Source organism: Narcine bancroftii, chromosome 12 (genome assembly GCF_036971445.1).
Source record: "Narcine bancroftii isolate sNarBan1 chromosome 12, sNarBan1.hap1, whole genome shotgun sequence".
Lineage (NCBI taxonomy): Eukaryota > Metazoa > Chordata > Chondrichthyes > Torpediniformes > Narcinidae > Narcine > Narcine bancroftii.
The window spans coordinates 61201031-61220665 of record NC_091480.1 but is presented as its reverse complement, the minus strand read 5'-3'; the positions used below and the strand labels follow the sequence as shown (position 1 = coordinate 61220665).

General features: G+C 56.8%; 1 protein-coding gene across 1 annotated transcript in view; it reads left to right on the top strand.

Annotated features, from left to right (window-relative positions):
• The first annotated feature begins 3010 nt into the window (after positions 1-3010).
• shmt2 (serine hydroxymethyltransferase 2 (mitochondrial)) overlaps positions 3011-19635 on the top strand; it is an 18842-nt gene continuing 2217 nt past the window's right edge. The window contains 9 exon segments of the mRNA XM_069904933.1: positions 3011-3124; positions 13515-13691; positions 14008-14105; positions 14242-14333; positions 14336-14441; positions 16194-16257; positions 18568-18690; positions 19073-19212; positions 19620-19635. Coding sequence (XP_069761034.1) covers positions 3083-3124; positions 13515-13691; positions 14008-14105; positions 14242-14333; positions 14336-14441; positions 16194-16257; positions 18568-18690; positions 19073-19212; positions 19620-19635 — 858 coding nt within the window. The 5' untranslated portion in view covers positions 3011-3082.

The following is a 19635-nucleotide window of genomic DNA, read 5'->3' as shown; positions in this document are numbered from 1 at the left end:
AGTCTTGACAAAGGGTTTCCACTCGAACCATCAACCATTCTAGTTCTCCCACTGTTGCTACTTGACCCCCTCAGTTCCTCCAGGAGCTTGTGTGTGGGTTTGACACCCTAGTGAATCTCCTGTCCACCCCCTCACACACCACGGCATCCTCCCCACAGTGCTGACCAGAACTGATACCCCGTTGGCCAAGTGTGGACGCACCAGCCGTTTTGTGGAGTTCCAATGTACTCTATGACCCATCAAGCAGGCAAGCACTTTCCAATCTCCAGCTGGCTCAGCTAGCTGTCAACCGAATCCTAATTACGGGGAGGAGAATCTCTCCCAGGGACAGAGACACAGTGGCTCCAGAAAACAATAGCTTAACACAGCACTTTAGCGAGGAATAGTCTTTTCCTGCAAACAGCCTAATGTGGCTTGGGATTAGTTTGGAGAAGGTTGAGGGAGAGGCCCAGAAAGTGACATTCCCTCCACCTCCCCCCCACCAGAGTGCAGCATGGACCTCCCTCCTCACCATCCCCTCCCTCCCTCTTCACCACCCCCTCCCTCCTCACCACCCCCTCCCTCTCTCCTCACTGCCCCTTCCCTCCCTCCCTACCATCCCCTCCCTCCCTCCTCACTGCCCCCTCCCTCCCATCACCTCATTGCCCCATCCCTCCTCACTGCCCTTCCCTCCCTCCTCACCACCCTCCCTCTCTCCTCACCACCCCCTCCCTCCTCACCACCCCTCCCTCCCTCACCATTCCCTCCCTCCTTCTCCCTCTCCCTCCTCACCACACTTCAATCTCTCCTCACCATTCCCTCCCTCACCATTCCCTCCCTCCCTCCTCCACCCCTCAGTCTTCTCCTTACTGCGCCCTCTCTCCTCACCGTCCTCTCCTTCCCTCACCAATCCTCTCCCTCCTCACCATCCCCTCCCTCCCTCACCATCCCCTCCCTCTCTTTCCTCACTGTCCCCTCCCTCCTCCTCACCCTCCTCCCTCTCCCTCCTCACCACACTTCAATCTCTCCTCATCATTCCCTCCACCCCTCAGTCTTCTCCTTACCGCGCCCTCTCTCCTCACCGTCCTCTCCTTCCCTCACCAATCCTCTCCCTCTCCCTCCTCACCATCCCCTCCCTCCCTCACCATCCCCTCCCTCCCTCGCTCCTCACCATCCCCTCCCTCCTTCACCATCCCTCCCTTCCTCCTCTCCGCCCCCCTCCCTCTCTCCTCACCGCCCCTCCCTACTCACTGCCCTCAGTCCCTTAACACAGTTCAGCTACTGTTTGAATGACCTTGTCCCCTTCCATCACCATCCTGGGGTCACCACCAACCAGAGCTCTCCTGGAACAGTAGCATAGACACTGCAACTATAAGAGCAGGTCAGAGGTTGGGGATTCTGTGATGGGAAACTCAACTCACCCCCCTGACGTCCCAAGGACTGTCCCCATCTACAGGTCAGGGGTGTGAGGAAACACTCCCCACTTGCCTGGGTGAGTTCAACTTTAACCACTCTCAAGGTGCTCGACACCAACTAGGACACAGCAGCCGTTCGATTCTCTCCCCCCACAAACCCCTCATCCCAACACCCTCTGTGCACAGTGACTGCACGAGTACTGTCTACAAAACACACCATGGTCACTCTGCCCCTCCCGATCCCACCACCACACCCACCTGGAAGTACAAGTGGTGTGGGGCAAAAGGACTGTCCCCCATAGGTTCCACCTGAGACCCAGACTCTCCCTACTGTTAAATAGTTAGTTGTTCCTTCCCCAGAACTTCCTCCCCAACAGCGCGGTGGGACCTTCCACACACCGTCTGGGGGATAGAACTCACAACCACCTCCTCCTGGAGACCAGAGATAAGAAACTTTCCCCTCTCCATTACAAAACAAATAAAGTCATCCTTGTCTCTGAAACATTGCGTGTGTCATCATTGCTACTGAGTGAACATTGGGAGGTAGGGGTTTGTGGGGGGAGTGCAGAGTAGGGATGGGGTGAACACTCCCATCCTTTCACCTCTCTGTTTCTCTGACCTCCCTCTCACCTCTCCTCCCTCTCGCCTCTCCTCCCTCTCGCCTCTCCTCCCTGTCACCTCACCCCCACTCTTGCCTCTCCTCCATCTCGCCTCTCCTCCCTCTCGCCTCTCCTTCCCGCTCGCCTTTCCCTTCCTCTCACCTCTCCTTCCTCTCACTTTTCCCTCCCTCTCGCCTCTCCCTCGCTCTTGCCTCACCCTCCCTCTCACCTCGCTTCCCTCTCACCTCTCCCTCCCTCTCGCCTCTCCCCCTCTCACCTCACCTCTCCTCCCTCTCACCACTCCTTCCTCTCACCTCTCCCTCCCCTCGCCTCTCCCTCCCGCTCACCTCTCCTCCCGCTTGCCTCTCCCCTCTCCCTCCCCATCACCTCTCCCTCCCTCTCACCTCTCCCTCACTCTCACCTCTCTCTCTCTCACCCTCATGCACGAGACGGGCGTGAGGAGGGAGCCCCATGGGAGGGGGCATGAGGAGGTGGTGCTGTGGGAGTGAAGAGTGAGCGATGCAAGTGGGTTTGAGGAGGGAGACTGTGGGAAGGGGTGAGAAGGGAGACTGTGGGAGGGAGGGGGTGAGAGGAAGACGGAGGGGGTGAAGAGGGGGACAGAGGGAGGGGGTTGAGGAGGGACTGTGGGAGGAGGAGAGGGAGGAGGGAAACTGAGGGAGGGTGAGGAGGAAAACTGGGAGGAGATGAGGAGGGAGACTATGGGAGGGTGAGGGAGACTGTGGGGGGAGGGGAGGATGGAGACTGGGAGGATGGGGAGGGAGGGGATGAGGAGGGAGATTGTGGGAGGGAGGGGGTGAGGGAGACTGTGGGAGGCAGGGGGGAGGAGGGAGACTGGGGGGAGAGGGGGAGAGGGTGGTTTGCAACCCTGGTCAATCAGCGGGCACCACTGTTGGATCTTGCTGTGCGGGGGAGGGTAGAGCAGTCACCTCGCTCTGCATTGTGGGACGGAGGCTGGTGGTGGACTACATCTCCCGTCGTGCCTTAGGCGCTACCGCAGCGGCGGGTTAAAGGTCGCCATCGCCCGGATGTGCTCGCTCTTGGAACGGCACGGCGGCTGCGAGCGGAGCGATGTTGGTTTTGGCCCTGGCCCTCCGGGCGGCGCGAACAGTGGTGAGTCCGGCCGGCCCGCATCGACCCGGAACGATCCGGCCCGACCCGGCGCGGGGCGCCGACAGGCTAGGGCCGCGTGTCCCTGCGGTCGGACTATAGGAACACGTGGCGGCCGTGACAGATGTCATGGGGGCTGGGGCTGAGGGTAGGGTGAGGGTGACTTATGGGAGTGAGGGTGACTTACGGGAGTGGGACTGAGGGGGGTAGGGTGGTTGGGGTGTAGGGTGGTGTGGCGGAGGGTGGGTTAGGGTGGAGGGGCTAGGGATTGGGTGGTTACTATGTGACTGAGGGGGAATAGGGGGTGGTGCTGAGGATAGGGAAGGTGGGGCTGAGCGGGATTGGGGGTGGGGCTGAGGGGAGGGTAATGGGTGTGCATGTGGGGGGGGTAATGGAATCTATGTGGGGTAGTGAGTGAGGGGGTAGGAGTAGTGTGTGTGTGGGGGTTGTGGGTGAGGGGGGTGGGAGTGGTAAGGGGATAATGGTGTATGTGGGTGTAGTGGGATGGTATGTAAGGGAGTATTGGGGAGGGTGTGTGTTGGGGTAGTGGTGTTGTCTGGGGGGGGTCTGTGTGGGGGTAATGGGGTTGTGTTGGGGGATCTGTGTGGGGGTAGTGGGGTCTATGTGTTGGGGAGAATGGGGTGTGTGTGTCAGGGTTTTGGGGTATGGGAGTGTGTGTTCATAGTGGGGTGGGGACCGGAGGGGGTTACAAAGACAGGGAAGGGTGTAGGGACTAGAGTGGGTTACAGAGACAGGGAGGGGGTTACAGAGACAGGGAGGGTGTAGGTACTGGAGGGGGTTTCAAGACAGAAGGGTGTGGGGACCAGAGGGGGTTACAGAGACAGGGAGGGTGTAGGGTATGGACTGGAGGGGGTTACAGAGACAGGGAGGGGTATATTGAATTGGAGTGGGTTTTGGAGGTGAGGATTGTCAATTGTGTTACTTATTCCTGGGTAACCATTCCTCTATCATGATGTGCATGCCCAGGGGATCCAGAGTTGCTGATTCAGTGTTTTGCCTGCGGACTCTGGAATACTTTCCCTTTCTTTATCTTATCTCCAAATGAGCAATCACCAATTGTGCAGTAATTCTCCCTGTACCATGAACTGCGCAGGGGGCGTCGAGGTGGTTGTTTGGTGGTGGGGGGGGGGGGGGGGGTGCGGGGGCGGTGAGTGGTGAGTGGAGGAGAACCATATTAATGGTGAGAATGCTGACCCCATCTGCAACATATATATGCGTGCATGCGTCTCTGCAAGTGTGTGTGTGGTTCTGTTTGCTTATGTGTTTTCTGTGTAAGTGGGTGTGTGTGTCTTGAGGCCCTTTTGTGCAATGAAAAACCCCCGTGTGTAAAGGCGGAGTTTCACTCCCTTATGTCGGGAGACTTACCTCTATGAATGCACCGTGGCTGGCTCCAAGGCTCAGACTGCAATCCCTCTCAGATAATCGGTGGAGCGCAGCACTCCGCCACCTCACATGAATGTCTAGCCGCAACCCTTCTCCCCTTTCCCTCCATAACCCCCTCAGGGCAAGGGTGGCCGGGAGGAGCCGTCAGCTGAGGGGCCCTCGCGGCAGGGGCCCTCGCGGCCGGTGGCAGCTGGTAGGTCAGCAAGGGCTGTCAGGGCAGGGACCATCTGGTAGAAGGGTCTGCCAGTGCAGGAGTGGCCAGCGGCAGCTGACAGGTCAGCAGGGGCCGTCAGCCAAGGGGGCAGCCAGCAGGGGGCGGCTGGTGCAGGCTGTGACAGCCGAGCCATCTGCTCCGGCACCACACTGGGGTGCTTCGGCCTTTGAGGCCACTCTCTGTTGCTCAAAATGCCTTCCCTACCCATAATCCCCCATGCAGCTGGAACTGTTCTGGGAAACTTAAGATGGATTCCAGCTGCATGGGGGATTATGGGTAGGGAAGGCAGCCATTGCCCTACTGCAATGGGATGACGGGTAGCTCTACAGCACCAGTTGCCCTGCCTCCATCGGCTCTGGAGGGCACTACGAGGCGCTGCTCGGCATGAATGTGACGCAAAGGTCAGTTTATGTTTTCCCTCCGCACTTGTAGCCGTCCTCCAAGCAGAGACCTGGCATGAAAGGGCCTTTTATCTGCGTGAGTCTGTGGGTCTGTATGCATGTGTCTGTGTGTTGGTATGTGTACATCTTTGTCCTGTGTGCATGTCTGTGTTGGAACGTGGGTGTCTGCATGTCGGTTCTGCATGTGTGTGGGTGTGCGTGTGTGCACCGTCTGAGCTGCCTGCCTTCATCTTGTTGTGCACAATCGCTGAGCTGGGAGATTGCTGCTACTTTTGAAAACATACCATGAATACAACTATGACTCATGTCCAATGCTGGAGCATCCAAGTAATTTCACACCACATCAAGGAATCAACATTGCTCATGTGGCAGAGAGGGAGGGGCATTTTCCACAGCACGACGCTCTGGTGATGAAATCACATAATTACATGCACATTGCAACTTCACAAACACTGGTTCATCCACACTGGAGCATTGTGTCCCGCTCTGGTCCTACCCTGTTGGGAGGATGTGGCTGCACTGGAAAGTGTGGAGAAGAGACTCCCAAGGACTCTGCCGAGACTGAGAGCTTCAGTGATGGAGTGAGGTCAGACAGGCTGGGTGTTTGCCCCACAGTGAAGTATGGAGGGGGGGAAGACACAGACAGGGGAGGTCGTCAGCATCTTTTCCCCTGGGTCATGGGATCAAAATTAAGAGGGACAGATTTCAGGGGGAGAAGGAGATTTAAAGGGTACCCGAGGGGTAAGTGTTTTCACACAGAGAGTGGTTGGTATCTGGAACTGACGGCCAGAGGAGGGGGTGGAATCAGATACAGTCACTGGGTTTTTTTTTGTTTTTTTTTTACTTTTTTAAATTATTTTTTAATTTTTTATTTTTCACACCATAAATCACATTAGCCATGATATACACTATTTCTTTTTCACACATATACAGTGACTTTTTCTCCCCCCCCCTTTCCTCCCCAACCACCCCCCCACCCCCCCCCTCATCCATTTTAGGTATACAATCTAGGTTGCATTAATTCAGTCAGACAATGTTGTCATTCAACAAAAATACACCAGAAATTCTACTGAGTCCATTCTTTTCTTTCCTTCTCCTTCCATCAACTTAGGTAATGTTTGTCCCCGGTAGGTTTTCGCTATTGTATTTAATGTAAGGCTCCTATACTTGTTCGAATATTTCAATATTATTTCTTAACCTATATGTTATTTTTTCTAATGGAATACATTTATTCATTTAAATTTAGTAGTTTCTTCCTTTTAATTTGGTTATGTATTCCATTAATATTTAAAGACATATAGTTCAGCGTAGCCCTTTTATATTTTGTTTATCTTCTCTTTCCGTTTTTCCATCATTACCTTTCCTCCTTTTCCATTTCTGTTTTCTTATTTTCAACTCTTTATAAGACAACATTCCTACAACATCCAACATTTTCCTTATTCTCCTATTTCTATCTTATTTATCCCCAATCTCCCCTTCACCTCCTGAGTTGTCCTTTATCCCTTGTCGGACAACCACATCTCCCCTCTCCATTTGGGTTTGCGAATTCACTCGCAAGCGTCAACTGATTTTGCAGTGACCGCTATTTCCCCCCACCCCGCCTCCCCCAGAAAAGATTTCACTTTTCATATGTCACAAAGGTCACTCTTTTAATTCCCTCCTTATTCTCTCTATTCCATTACCTTCCCTTATTAATTCTTGTCTATACTATCTATATTTTCCTCTAAGTACAGATATATTCATGTATGCTCATTGTCTCTATTCACTCTTATACCTCTCTCTTTACCGCATACATATCAATCGTGATCATTTTTACTCTCATTACCCGTCTTCATCCCTCAGTCTATTTTTGTCTTTACCCACATACATATCAATCGTGATCATTTTAACTCTCATTACCCGTCTTCCTCCCTCAGTCTATTTTTGTAATTGTTCTGCAAATTTTCGTGCTTCTTCTGGATCCGAGAATAGTCTGTTTTGTTGTCCTGGAATAAATATTTTCAATACCGCTGGATGCTTTAGTATAAATTTATACCCTTTCTTCCATAAAATCGCCTTTGCTGTATTGAACTCTTTTCTCTTCTTTAGGAGTTCAAAACTTATATCTGGATAAATGAAGATTTTTTGCCCTTTATACTCCAGTGGTTTGTTGCCCTCTCTTACTTTTTCCATTGTCTTCTCCAGTACCTTTTCTCTTGTAGTATATCTTAGGAATTTTACTACAATAGATCTTGGTTTTTGTTGTGGTTGTGGTTTAGAGGCCAATACTCTATGTGCCCTTTCTATTTCCAATTCTTGCTGTAGTTCTGGACATCCTAGGGTCTTAGGGATCCACTCTTTTATAAACTCCCTCATATTCTTGCCTTCTTCATCTTCCTTAAGGCCCACTATCTTTATGTTATTTCTTCTGTTATGGTTTTCCATTGTATCTATTTTTTGAGCTAGTAGTTCTTGTGTCTCTTTAGTTTTTTTATTAGATTTCTCCAATTTCTTTTTTAAGTCTTCTACCTCCATTTCTGCTGCTACTGCCCGCTCTTCCATCTTGTCCATTTTCTTTCCCATTTCTGTTAAGGTCATCTCCATTTTATTTATTTTCTCTTCTGTGTTGTTTATTCTTTTTCTTAAATCCTTAAATTCCAGTGTTTGCCATTCTTTAAATGACTCCATGTATCCTTTAATAAGAGCAAGTATATCCTTTACCTTGCCTTTCTTTTCTTCTTCTATTTCCCTGTACTCTTCCTCTTCTTCTTCCTCTGGGTTGGCCATCTGTTGTTTCTTTGATGCCCTTTCCTCCTCTTCTTTCTTGTTTCCATTGTCTTCTGTGGTCTCTTCTTGCTGCAGGTGTTCTGCAGCTGTCGTTGCCGGCTGTGGAGATCGACTCCCCAGCTGGTCCCCCCCTCCCGTCGGTGTGTTTTTTTACATTCGCATCGCGCACGCGCGATACTTCGCGCATGCGCGGTTGCGCACTTTTACTCGGCTCTGCGAGCCATTTTTGTAGTCCATTATTTACCGACCTGAGGGAGCGGGTTTCTCTCTCCGCAGCGGGCCTCTTCGGACAAGTAAGGCCTTCACCTTTTTCCTCCTTTGTCTTCTCTTCCTCTCTTCTTACCGTTGCTTTCGATTTTTCTTTTTTTGTCGCCATCTTCTTTCCACCTTTATACTCACTTTTCTGTAACTTTTATTTCTGTGCCTTTGTGTTTTCCTTTGTTTTTCCCGACTTTTCTGGAGAGGGCTGGAGTTCACCGTCCGGCCACTACTCCATCACGTGACTCCTCCTACAGTCACTGGGTTTAACGGGCATTTAGTCAGACCGTTGAACAGGCAAGGAGAAGAGGGTCCTGATGTGGGCACGTGGGGTCAGTGTCGATGGGGAGGGGCCGGAAGAGAAGTGATGGGCTGAAGGGTCTGTTTCTCTGCTGAACAACTCGAGCTGTTGGCAGATCATCAGTTATTTAGATTTCAATTTCTGATGTATTGTCAGAGTTCATAAATGACATAACATACAATCCTGAGATTCTTTTTCCTGTATAACTGAGAGGTTATGGACATACATATCAGTCCAATGTACAGATGCCCCAAATTCCCACTTGCAACAGCCAAATAGGGACGTGAGATTCACCAACGACAAAAGTGTAGATGAAATCACCATAATGTGCCATGAGGGGAAAAAGAATAAATATTGGGAAATAAATAGTTACAGTTGCAGGCAAGAAATAAGTGCCGGAATAGTCTATAGTCAGGATTAGGCTAAAAATTTCTTGCTATTATTTGATTGTATTTTGTTTTAAAAAATTTTTTAATTTGAAAAAAAAAGTCAGGATTAGGGTGGTATGGGAGTTCAAGAGTCTGGTTGCTGTTGAGGGAAACTGTTCAAGAACCTGGAGGTGCTGGACCTCCGGCTTCTGTAACTTCTGCCCGAAGGGGGTAGCGAGGAGAGGTGGTGACCAGGGGGACGGGGTCCTTGATAATGCTGGCTGCTGTCTTGAGGCAGTGCCTCACTCAGAGGCCCTCGATGGATGGGATTTCCAAGTTGTGCTGTGGTAATTGTTCAGGAGTTGTTTTCTGATGCGGATGAAAGGTTATTTATTTTGGACGTTTGTGGAAGTCAGCTTGTTTGTGCACTTTGATCCTGTTGATTAACAGTGTTCGACAACGTCTCACCCCAATCTTCGAACATAGAGCACTACAGCACAGTATACGCCCTTCGACCATCAATGTTATGCCGACACATATACTGTGTTCTTTTTTAAAAAAAAAAGTACAAAACCTCCCTACCCCGTAATCCTCTATTCTCCTTTCATCCATGTGTCTGTCTAAGAGTCTCTTAAATGCCCCAATGTTTCAGCACCCTTGACAAGGCATTCCAGGCCCCCACAACTGTACATTTAAAAAAACTTACCCCTGATGTCTCCCCTAAACTTCCATCTCTTCACTTTGTACAGACGTCCTCTGGTGCTTGTTACTCCCGCCCTGGGAAAACAGGCATTGACTGTCCACCCTATCTATGCCTCTCATAACCTTGTGGACCTCTCTCAAGTCTCCTCTTATCCTTATACGCTCCAAAGAGAAAAGTCCCAGCTCTGTTAACCTTGTCTCATAAGACTTATTTTCCAATCCAGGCAACATCTTGGTCAATCTCCTCTGTTCCCTCTGTAGCTTCCACATCTTTCCTATAATGAGGTGACCAGAACTGAACACAATACTCTCTAAGTGGGGTCTCACCAGAGATTTGTACAGTTGTAACATCCTGAACTCAATCCCCTTATGAATGAAGCCCAGTATCCCACAGGCCTTCTTAACTATCCTCTATGCAGTGACCTTGAGGGATGTATGGATTTGAACCCCAAGGTCCCTTTATTCATCCACACTCTTAAGTATCCGACCATTAACCCTGTACTCAACCTTCCAAATGCTTCACTTCACACTTTCCCGGATTGAACTCCATCTGCCATTTTCCTGCCCAACTCTGTATCCTGTCTGAATCCTCTTGTAACCTTCAGCTCCATCCACAACTCCTCCAACCTTTGTGTCATCCGCTCTTCATCAGGTCATTTATAAAAATCACATACAGCACAGTAACAGGTCCTTCCAGCCCACGAACCCGTGCTGTCGAATTACACTCAATTCACCGACAATCCCCTCCCCACCATATGTTTTGAAGGGTGGGATGAAACCTGTCTGCCTGGAGGAAACCCACGCTAACATGGGCAGAGAAAGTAAAGTGTGGGATTCGAAGCTGGGTCGCTAGCGCTGTAACAAGGTTGCGCTAACTGCTACACTAATTGTGACCTGAGCAATCTGAAAACCAGGGACAAGATGGGAAGGAACCTCATGCATGGAGGTTTGTGCATCCTTTGTACTCTAACATGGCTTCTCTCTACACTAGTAGGCCTGCTGGTGTTCAGGCACTGGTCACAGTCTTTCCCCACCAGTCAAAATTTGGGTTTAAGAGGACCTAAGGGGCACCTTCTTCACACAGAGGGTGGTGGGTGTGTGGAACGAGCTGCCACAGATAGAGGTGGGGACAATTACATAGTTTAACAGATATTTGGACAGGTCCGTGGGTGGGAAAGTTCAGAGGGAGATGGGCTGAACACAGGGAAAGGGCACTTGTTCAGTTAGGAGAATGGGTCAGAAGGGAGCAATTGGGCCAAAGGCCTAGTTTCTCTGCTGGAGAAATCCTGGTTCTGGTGAGGCAGGAACAGAGGAATTAGGAAACAATGGAGACCACAATACCCTTTCATTCCACCTCACTCATCAACAAGAGCACTGATCTGACTCTCTCCCTCCCCCTCCATTCATCCCCTTCTGCACCTCAACATACCCCCTCCCCTCCATTGACCCTGTCTACACCTCATCATACCCCCTCCCCTCCATCGATTCCATCTACACCTCATCACACCCCCTCCTCTCCATTGACATTGTCTACACCTCATCACACCCCCTCCCCTCCATCGACTCTGTCTACACCTTATCACCCACTCTCCCCTTCATCGACTCTGTCCACACCTCATCACACCCCCTCCCCTCCATCGACTCTGTCTACACCTACCGCTGACTCTGGAAAGCAGCCAACACATTAATAGACTCGTCCCACCTCAGCCACACTCTCTTCACCTCCTCTGGTCAGGTAGAAGATTCTGGAGTGTGAGATCACGCCCCACCAGATTCAGGGACAGACTCATTCCCGCTGTGATCAGACTCCTGAATGAATCTCACATGGGTGAAATGATGTCGCCTTTCCTCTGTTCTTGCTCATCTCTCTCTCTCAGCCCCTGATCTGGGGAGTCACTGCTATGTGATCTGTTGGTTGATGAGCTGATCTGCTTGCAAAGCTGTACCTCAGAAAACATCACAATAATCGAACTTGAATCAGTAGATATTTGCTGCAGTTACAAAGGATGAGGGCAACCTTATTCAATCATCTCCAGTCTTGAGGGGGATCTGCAGAGGAGATGTGGAGGTGTTTTTTGCTGTGGGAGGGTCCAGAACTGTGCACAATACTCCAAGTGTGGTTTCCCTAATGTTCCATACAGTTGTAATGGGACCCTGCTACTGTACTCCGTGTCCTGACCCATGAAAGCAAGTGTGTCAAACATGATCTTCTCCACATTGTCTCCTGTACCCAAGGTGTCTGTTCTACAACACTCCCCACCATTCACCGTGTCAGTTCCCGTAACCCCGAGGTCTCTCTGTTCTACAACACTCCCATACACCCGTTCACTGTGTCAGTCCTTGTACCCTGTGGTCTCTCTCTCACACCCATCCATCAACAACACCTCCCCCTCAGTGTCTGGGGAAATGGGAACATCATTTCGGACTGAGAGCCACACTATGACATGGTTCCATCCTATTCACGCACAGGCAAACTTTTCATGTGCATCTTTCTGTTCCAAGAACCATGGCACTGAGATTAATTCGACAAAACTCACCACCGTGTCAGTCCTGACCTGGCTTAACTTCCCAAAGTGCAACACTTGTCTGAATTAAACCCCAGTTCATCTTGCTCCTTTGCCAGATTGAGAATCGATGTGTGTTGTGATTTGGTGGGTGCTGGTCAGCAGCAACTCAGGGCTGAAGTGCCTGTTTCCCTGCAGTGTGTGCCTGTGCCTGCAGAGAGATCATCGCTGACATCAGTTCTGCAGGAGGCCTGCTGATTTATGTTTGTATCGCATCCTACCAATGAGCTTTTTATTGTGCAGTTGGATCTTAGCGATGCTTCATCTGTACTTGGTGAATCCTGCAGAATTAATCTCAGTGCCATGGTTTTTGGAACGGAAAGATTCACATGAAAAATCTGTCTGTGCGTGAATAGGATGGAACCATGTCATAGTGTGGCTCTCAGTCCGAAACGATGTTTCCATTTCCCCAGACACTGAGGGGGAGGTGTTGTTGATGGATGGGTGTGAAAGGGACTGAGGGGAGAAGGGCGATGAGGGGGGGGGCTGTTACATTTATTGGGAAGGTCAAGTGGGGAGATGGGATGGGGGTGTTGGGATCTCTGGGGGTGGGGAAGGGGAGATGGGATGGGGATGTTGGGAATCTCGGGGGGGGGGTTGGAAATCTGAAAGCCTCTTGAAAGGGCTGCCACAGCTTGTGGGGCCAAACTGTCTCCTTGAGATGGTGGACGATGAGTTGTCCCCTCACTCTCACTGTGAAGACGGGGGAACACAAAGACCGTCAGCAAGCGACCTTGTCCTTGTGCAGGAAGGACGTGCTGGAAGGCATGGCCATCACATCTGGTGGGGTCTGCGCTCCTGCTGAGAGGCATCCTTGTCTGTGGGCCCGTACGTGATCCGAACACAGAGCAGGAACTCCAGAGATTGTGTGTGCGAATATGTAGACAGCAGCTTCCCTTCACCATCTACCTGCTCCTCTCATTTGTGTGTGTGTGATTATCGCTCATCCCCACATCCCCGTATCAGTCCCCACACTGATCCCACTGCCCCACTTTCTCCCAACGGCCCTGTATGTCCCACACTGATCCAGTATCCCACAGCCCTGTATCAGTCCCCACTCTCTCCCCATTGTCCCGTATCAGTCCCACACTGATCCCACAGCCCTTTATCAGTCCCCACATTGATCCCACTGAACACACATTCCTCGAGGTCGTCCTGTGTCTGATGTGCACTCCTTCGAAGTCGTCCCCTGTCAGACGCACACTCCCTCTCCACCGCCCCACATAAAGCATGATCCCTCCACGCCGTCCCGCGTCAGACGTGCCCTCCCTCCACGCTGTCCCGCATCAGACGTACCCTCCCTCCACGCCGTCCCACGTCAGAAGTACCCTCCCTCCATGCCATCCTGTGTTACACACACATCCTGCATAAGTGTCCCATGTCAGACACTCACTCGTATCTTCCCCCTACTCTAGCCCATCGGGAGGATATTTCGAGTCCACAGGGGTGGCTATGGGATTGTGTCTGGGTCAGCGAGCTGCACGCAGTGGACAGGACAGGAGCCACTGGCTCAGTGTGACCCTGAACTCTGGCACCTTGTCCAGGAGGAGAAGGATCGACAGTGCCGAGGGTTGGAGCTTATTGCCTCTGAGGTGAGTGAGTGAAGCCCGTCTCTGTGTTACGTTCACTGCTCCTGCAGCTGCTCTCTCCCTCCGTGGCCCCACCATGTCTGCTCCCTCCCTTTGTGTCCTCTCCCTCCATCTGTCTGTCCCTCCCCTCTGTCTGCTCCCTCCCTCTGCGGCCCTTCCCTCACTCATCATCCACTCCCTCCCTGTGTCCCCGCCCTTTCCATGTCTGGTACCTCCCTTGCTCCAGCATCCGCTCTGTCCCTCCCTGTCCCCCTCCCACTGCCACCTACCCAATGTCCACTACCCACTCCCTCTGTAATTCCATGTATATCTGCCCTAGAACTTCTGCAGTCGAGCCTGCCTTGAAGCGCTGGGATCCTGTCTCCAGAACAAGTATTCTGAAGGTTACCCAGGAACCGGTGAGTGGCGTGCAAAGAGGCGAGATGGTGGGGAGAAGGTGAGGGGAGAGATAAAGGGAAGGTGAGGAGAGGAGGGGGTTGGTGAGGAGGAAGGGGTAGAGGAAAGGAGATGGGTGCCCCACCTAACCCCCTGTCCACGACATCTGCCCACACAGGTATTATGGAGGCACGGAGATCATTGACAAGGTGGAGGTGTTGTGTCAACGCCGTGCATTAGAGGCCTTTGACCTGGACCCAGAGCGCTGGGGGTTAACGTGCAGCCCTACTCTGGCTCGCCCGCTAACTTCGCTGCCTACACGTCTGTGCTGAGGCCCCACGATAGGATCATGGGCCTTGATCTCCCTGACGGTGGCCAGTACGTGGAATGCAAGCTCCACGAGTGGCAATGAAGCTGTTCTCTCTCTCCCCCGCCCCCTCTCTCTCCCCCGCCCCCCTCTCTCTCCCCCGCCCCCTCTCTCTCCCCCGCCCCTCTCTCCCCGCCCCTCTCTCCCCCGCCCTCTCTCTCCCCCGCCCCCTCTCTCTCCCCCGCCCCCTCTCTCTCCCCCGCCCCCTCTCTCTCCCCCGCCCCCTCTCTCTCCCCCGCCCCCTCTCTCTCCCCCGCCCCCTCTCTCTCCCCGCCCCCTCTCTCTCCCCGCCCCCTCTCTCTCCCCCGCCCCCTCTCTCTCCCCCGCCCCCTCTCTCTCCCCCGCCCCCTCTCTCTCCCCGCCCCTCTCTCTCCCCCGCCCCCTCTCTCTCCCCCGCCCCTCTCTCTCCCCCGCCCCCTCTCTCTCCCCCGCCCCCTCTCTCTCCCCCGCCCCCTCTTCTCCCCGCCCCTCTCTCTCCCCGCCCCTCTCTCTCCCCCGCCCCCTCTCTCTCCCCCGCCCCTCTCTCTCCCCGCCCCCTCTCTCTCCCCGCCCCCTCTCTCTCCCCGCCCCCTCTCTCTCCCCGCCCCCTCTCTCTCCCCCGCCCCTCTCTCTCCCCCGCCCCCTCTCTCTCCCCCGCCCCCTCTCTCTCCCCCGCCCCCTCTCTCTCCCCCGCCCCCTCTCTCTCCCCCGCCCCCTCTCTCTCCCCCGCCCCCTCTCTCTCCCCCGCCCCCTCTCTCTCCCCGCCCCCTCTCTCTCCCCGCCCCCTCTCTCTCCCCCGCCCCCTCTCTCTCCCCCGCCCCCTCTCTCTCCCCCGCCCCCTCTCTCTCCCCGCCCCCTCTCTCTCCCCCGCCCCCTCTCTCTCCCCCGCCCCCTCTCTCTCCCCCGCCCCCTCTCTCTCCCCCGCCCCCTCTCTCTCCCCGCCCCTCTCTCTCCCCCGCCCCCTCTCTCTCCCCCGCCCCTCTCTCTCCCCCGCCCCCTCTCTCTCCCCCGCCCCCTCTCTCTCCCCCGCCCCCTCTCTCTCCCCCCGCCCCCTCTCTCTCCCCCGCCCCCTCTCTCTCCCCCGCCCCCTCTCTCTCCCCGCCCCCTCTCTCTCCCCCGCCCCCTCTCTCTCCCCCGCCCCCTCTCTCTCCCCCGCCCCCTCTCTCTCCCCGCCCCCTCTCTCTCCCCCGCCCCCTCTCTCTCCCCCGCCCCTCTCTCTCTCTCCCCGCCCCCTCTCTCTCCCGCCCCTCCTCCCCCTCTCTCTCCCCCGCCCCCTCTCTCTCCCCGCCCCCTCTCTCTCCCCGCCCCCTCTCTCTCCCCCGCCCCCTCTCTCTCCCCCCCCTCTCTCCCCCGCCCCTCTCTCTCCCCGCCCCCTCTCTCTCCCCCGCCCCCTCTCTCCCCCCGCCCCCTCTCTCTCCCCCGCCCCCTCTCTCTCCCCCGCCCCCTCTCTCTCCCCCGCCCCTCTCTCTCCCCCGCCCCCTCTCTCTCCCCGCCCCCTCTCTCTCCCCCGCCCCTCTCTCTCCCCCGCCCCCTCTCTCTCCCCGCCCCCTCTCTCTCCCCGCCCCCTCTCTCTCCCCGCCCCTCTCTCTCCCCGCCCCCTCTCTCTCCCCGCCCCTCTCTCTCCCCCGCCCCCTCTCTCTCCCCGCCCCCCTCTCTCCCCGCCCCCCTCTCTCCCCGCCCCCCCTCTCTCCCCGCCCCCGCGACACCTCTCCCTACCATTCTCCTCCAGACGACACCTCTTCAAGCCTCTCTTTCCGTCTCATTCTCTGACACACACAACAAAGTCTCGTCATGAAGAGAATTTCAGCAAGTCTCCATCTACTTGAATCAATGCCGTACAAATTAAACGTAGTTCCTTCTCCCCTCTCCCCCACTCCTCTCTCCCCCCCCTCCTCCCCACCACCCCCCTCCTCCCCTCTCCCCTCCTCCCCCCCCCTCCTCCCCCTCCCCCTCCTCCCCTCTCCCCCCTCCTCCCCTCTCCCCTCCCCCTCTCCCCCTCCTCCCTCTCCCCCACCTCCCTCTCCCCCTCCTCCCCTCTCCCCTCCTCACACACTCGACCCCCTCCCCCCCTCCTCCCCTCTCCCCTCTCCCTCTCCCCCTCTCCCTCCCCCCTCCCCCTCTCCCCCCCTCCTCCCCTCTCCCCCTCCTCCCCTCTCCCCCCCTCCCCTCTCCCCCTCTCCCCTCTCCCCCCTCCTCCCCTCTCCCCCTCTCCTCCCCTCTCCCCCCTCCCCCTCCCCCCTCCCCCTCTCCCCCTCCTCCCTCTCCCCCTCCTCCCCTCTCCCCCCCTCCTCCCTCTCCCCCCTCCTCCCCTCTCCCCCTCCTCCCCTCTCCCCCCTCTCCCTCTCCCCCTCCTCCCCTCTCCCCCTCCTCCCCTCTCCCCCCTCCTCCCCTCTCCCCCTCCTCCCCTCTCCCCCCTCCTCCCCTCTCCCCCCTCCTCCCCTCTCCCCCTCCTCCCCTCTCCCCCTCCTCCCCTCTCCCCCCTCCTCCCCTCTCCCCCCTCCTCCCCTCTCCCCCCTCCTCCCCTCTCCTCCCCCTCTCCCCCCCTCTCCCTCTCCCCTCTCCCCCTCCTCCCTCTCCCCCCTCCTCCCCTCTCCCCCCTCCTCCCCTCTCCTCCCCTCTCCCCTCTCCTCCCCTCTCCCCCCCTCCTCCCCTCTCCCCCCCTCCTCCCCTCTCCCCCCCTCCTCCCCTCTCCCCCCTCCTCCCCTCTCCCCCCTCCTCCCTCTCCCCCCTCCTCCCCTCTCCCCCCTCCTCCCCTCTCCCCCCTCCTCCCCTCTCCCCCTCCTCCCCTCTCCCCCCTCCTCCCCTCTCCCCTCCTCCCCTCTCCCCCTCCTCCCCTCTCCCCCCCTCCTCCCCTCTCCCCCCCTCCTCCCCTCTCCCCCCTCTCCCCCTCCTCCCCTCCCCCTCCTCCCCCTTCCCCCTCCCCTCCTCTACCCCCTCCCTCTCTCCCCCCTCCTCCCCTCTCCCCCTCCTCCCCTCTCCCCCCTCCCCTCCCCTCCTCCCCTCCCCTCCTCCCCTCCCCTCCTCCCCTCCCTCCTCCCTCCCCTCCTCCCCTCCCCTCCTCCCTCCCCTCCTCCCCTCTCCTCCCTCTCCTCCCTCTCCTCCCCTCTCCTCCCCTCTCCTCCCCTCTCCTCCCCTCTCCTCCCTCTCCTCCCTCTCCTCCCTCTCCTCCCTCCCCCCTCTCCCCCCCTTCCCCCTCTCCCCCCTCCTCCCCTCTCCTCCCACTCCCCCTCCTCCCCCCTCCTCCCGTCTCCCCCCCTCCCCCCTCCCCCCTCCTCCCCTCTCCCCCTCCCCACTCCCCTCTCCCCCTCCTCCCCTCCCCCCCTCCTCCCCTTCCTCCCCTCTCCCCCCTCCTCCCTCCTCCCCTCCCCCCTCCTCCCCCCTCCCCCCTCCTCCCCTCTCCCCACACCCCCCTCCTCCCCTCTCCCCCTCCTCTCCTCTCCCCCCTCCTCCCCTCTCCCCCCTCCCCCCCTCTCCCCCCTCCTCCCCTCTCCCCCCTCCTCCCCTCTCCCCCTCCTCCCCTCCCCCCCTCCTCCCCTCCCCCCCTCCCCCTCCCCCCTCCCCCCCTCCCCCTCCCCCCTCTCCCCCCTCCTCCCCTCTCCCCCTCCTCCCCTCTCCCCCTCCCCCCTCCCCTCCCCTCCTCCCCTCCCCTCCTCCCCTCCCCTCCTCCCCTCCCCTCCTCCCCTCCCTTCCTCCCCTCCCTTCCTCCCCTCCCTCCCCTCCCTCCCCTCCCCTCTCCCCCCCTCCTCCCCTCTCCCCCCCCCTCCTCCCCTCTCCCCCCTCCTCCCCTCTCCCCCCCCTCCTCCCCTCTCCCCCCCTCCTCCCCTCTCCCCCCCCTCCTCCCCTCTCCCCCCCCTCCTCCCCTCTCCCCCCCCCTCCTCCCCTCTCCCCCCCTCCTCCCCTCTCCCCCCCCTCCTCCCCTCTCCCCCCCCTCCTCCCCTCTCCCCCCCCTCCTCCCCTCTCCCCCCCTCCTCCCCTCTCCCCCCCCTCCTCCCCTCTCCCCCCCCTCCTCCCCTCTCCCCCCCCTCCTCCCCTCTCCCCCCCTCCTCCCCTCTCCCCCCCCTCCTCCCCTCTCCCCCCCCCTCCTCCCCTCTCCCCCCCCTCCTCCCCTCTCCCCCCCCTCCCGACTTCCCCCACCTTAACGCTGCACTCTCTCCCCAGCCTGACACGGGTTTAATCGACTATGATAAGCTTGCCTCCACTGCCCGACTTTTCCGTCCTCGTCTCATCATTGCTGGAACCAGCGCTTATGCACGTCTGATTGACTATCAGCGCATCCGAGAGGTGAATGTTCCAAAGCTGCAGAGAATGGGAGGTGTGTAGGGGACTACCGAGACAGGGAGGGGTGTAGGGGCCTCCAGGGGGTTACAGAGACTGGAAGGGGTGGAGGGGACTGGAAGGGTTTACAGAGACAGGGAGAGGTGGAGGGGACTGGAAAGGGTTACGGGCACAGGGTGGGCTGTAGTGGACAGGAGGTGGTGACAGAGACAGGGAGCAGAGTAGGAACTGGAGGGGGGTTTATAGAGACGGGGAGGGGAGTAGGGATTTGAATGGGTGATGGAGATGGAATATGGGGAATAGATTGCGGAGACGATGTTTACGGGGTTCGCGGAGACGGGTTTACAGGCATTACGAGTAGAGGGTGAGATTGCCATGTGCTTCCCAGGTGTGTGACGAGGTTGGAGCCTATCTGCTGTCGGACATGGCACACATCAGTGGTCTCGTTGCCTCCAAACTCATCCCTTCGCCATTCCAATATTCCGACATGGTCACCAGTACCACCCACAAGACCCTGCGTGGAGTTCGGTGAGGATTCATGCCCTCTCACCCACGTGGACACACCCTCAACACCCCTCCCAACCCTACTCCCTCTCCCACTTCTCCCCCTCCCCCAACTCCATCTCCATGCCTTCCCACCCGCAAGGATCACCCACAACACCCCTCCTCACCCCCCTCCACTCCCTTTCCGGCCCCTTGTCCCTAATTCCCCCTCCTCTTGCTTCCCTATTACCCCTCCCACTGCCCCTCCTCCAACTTCCTCCCCATCACCGATCACTACCTGCCCCTCTACCCCCTCTTCTCCCTCCCCATCACCCCCTCTTACCTGCCTCTCTCCTCCACCCCTGCAGCCTGGGGCTCTCCCATCTTGGGCTGCAGCTTGTGTGAAGATGAGCAAGAAGCACATGTCCTAATTCCTCTTTTCCCCCACCCAGCTCTGGGCTGATCTTA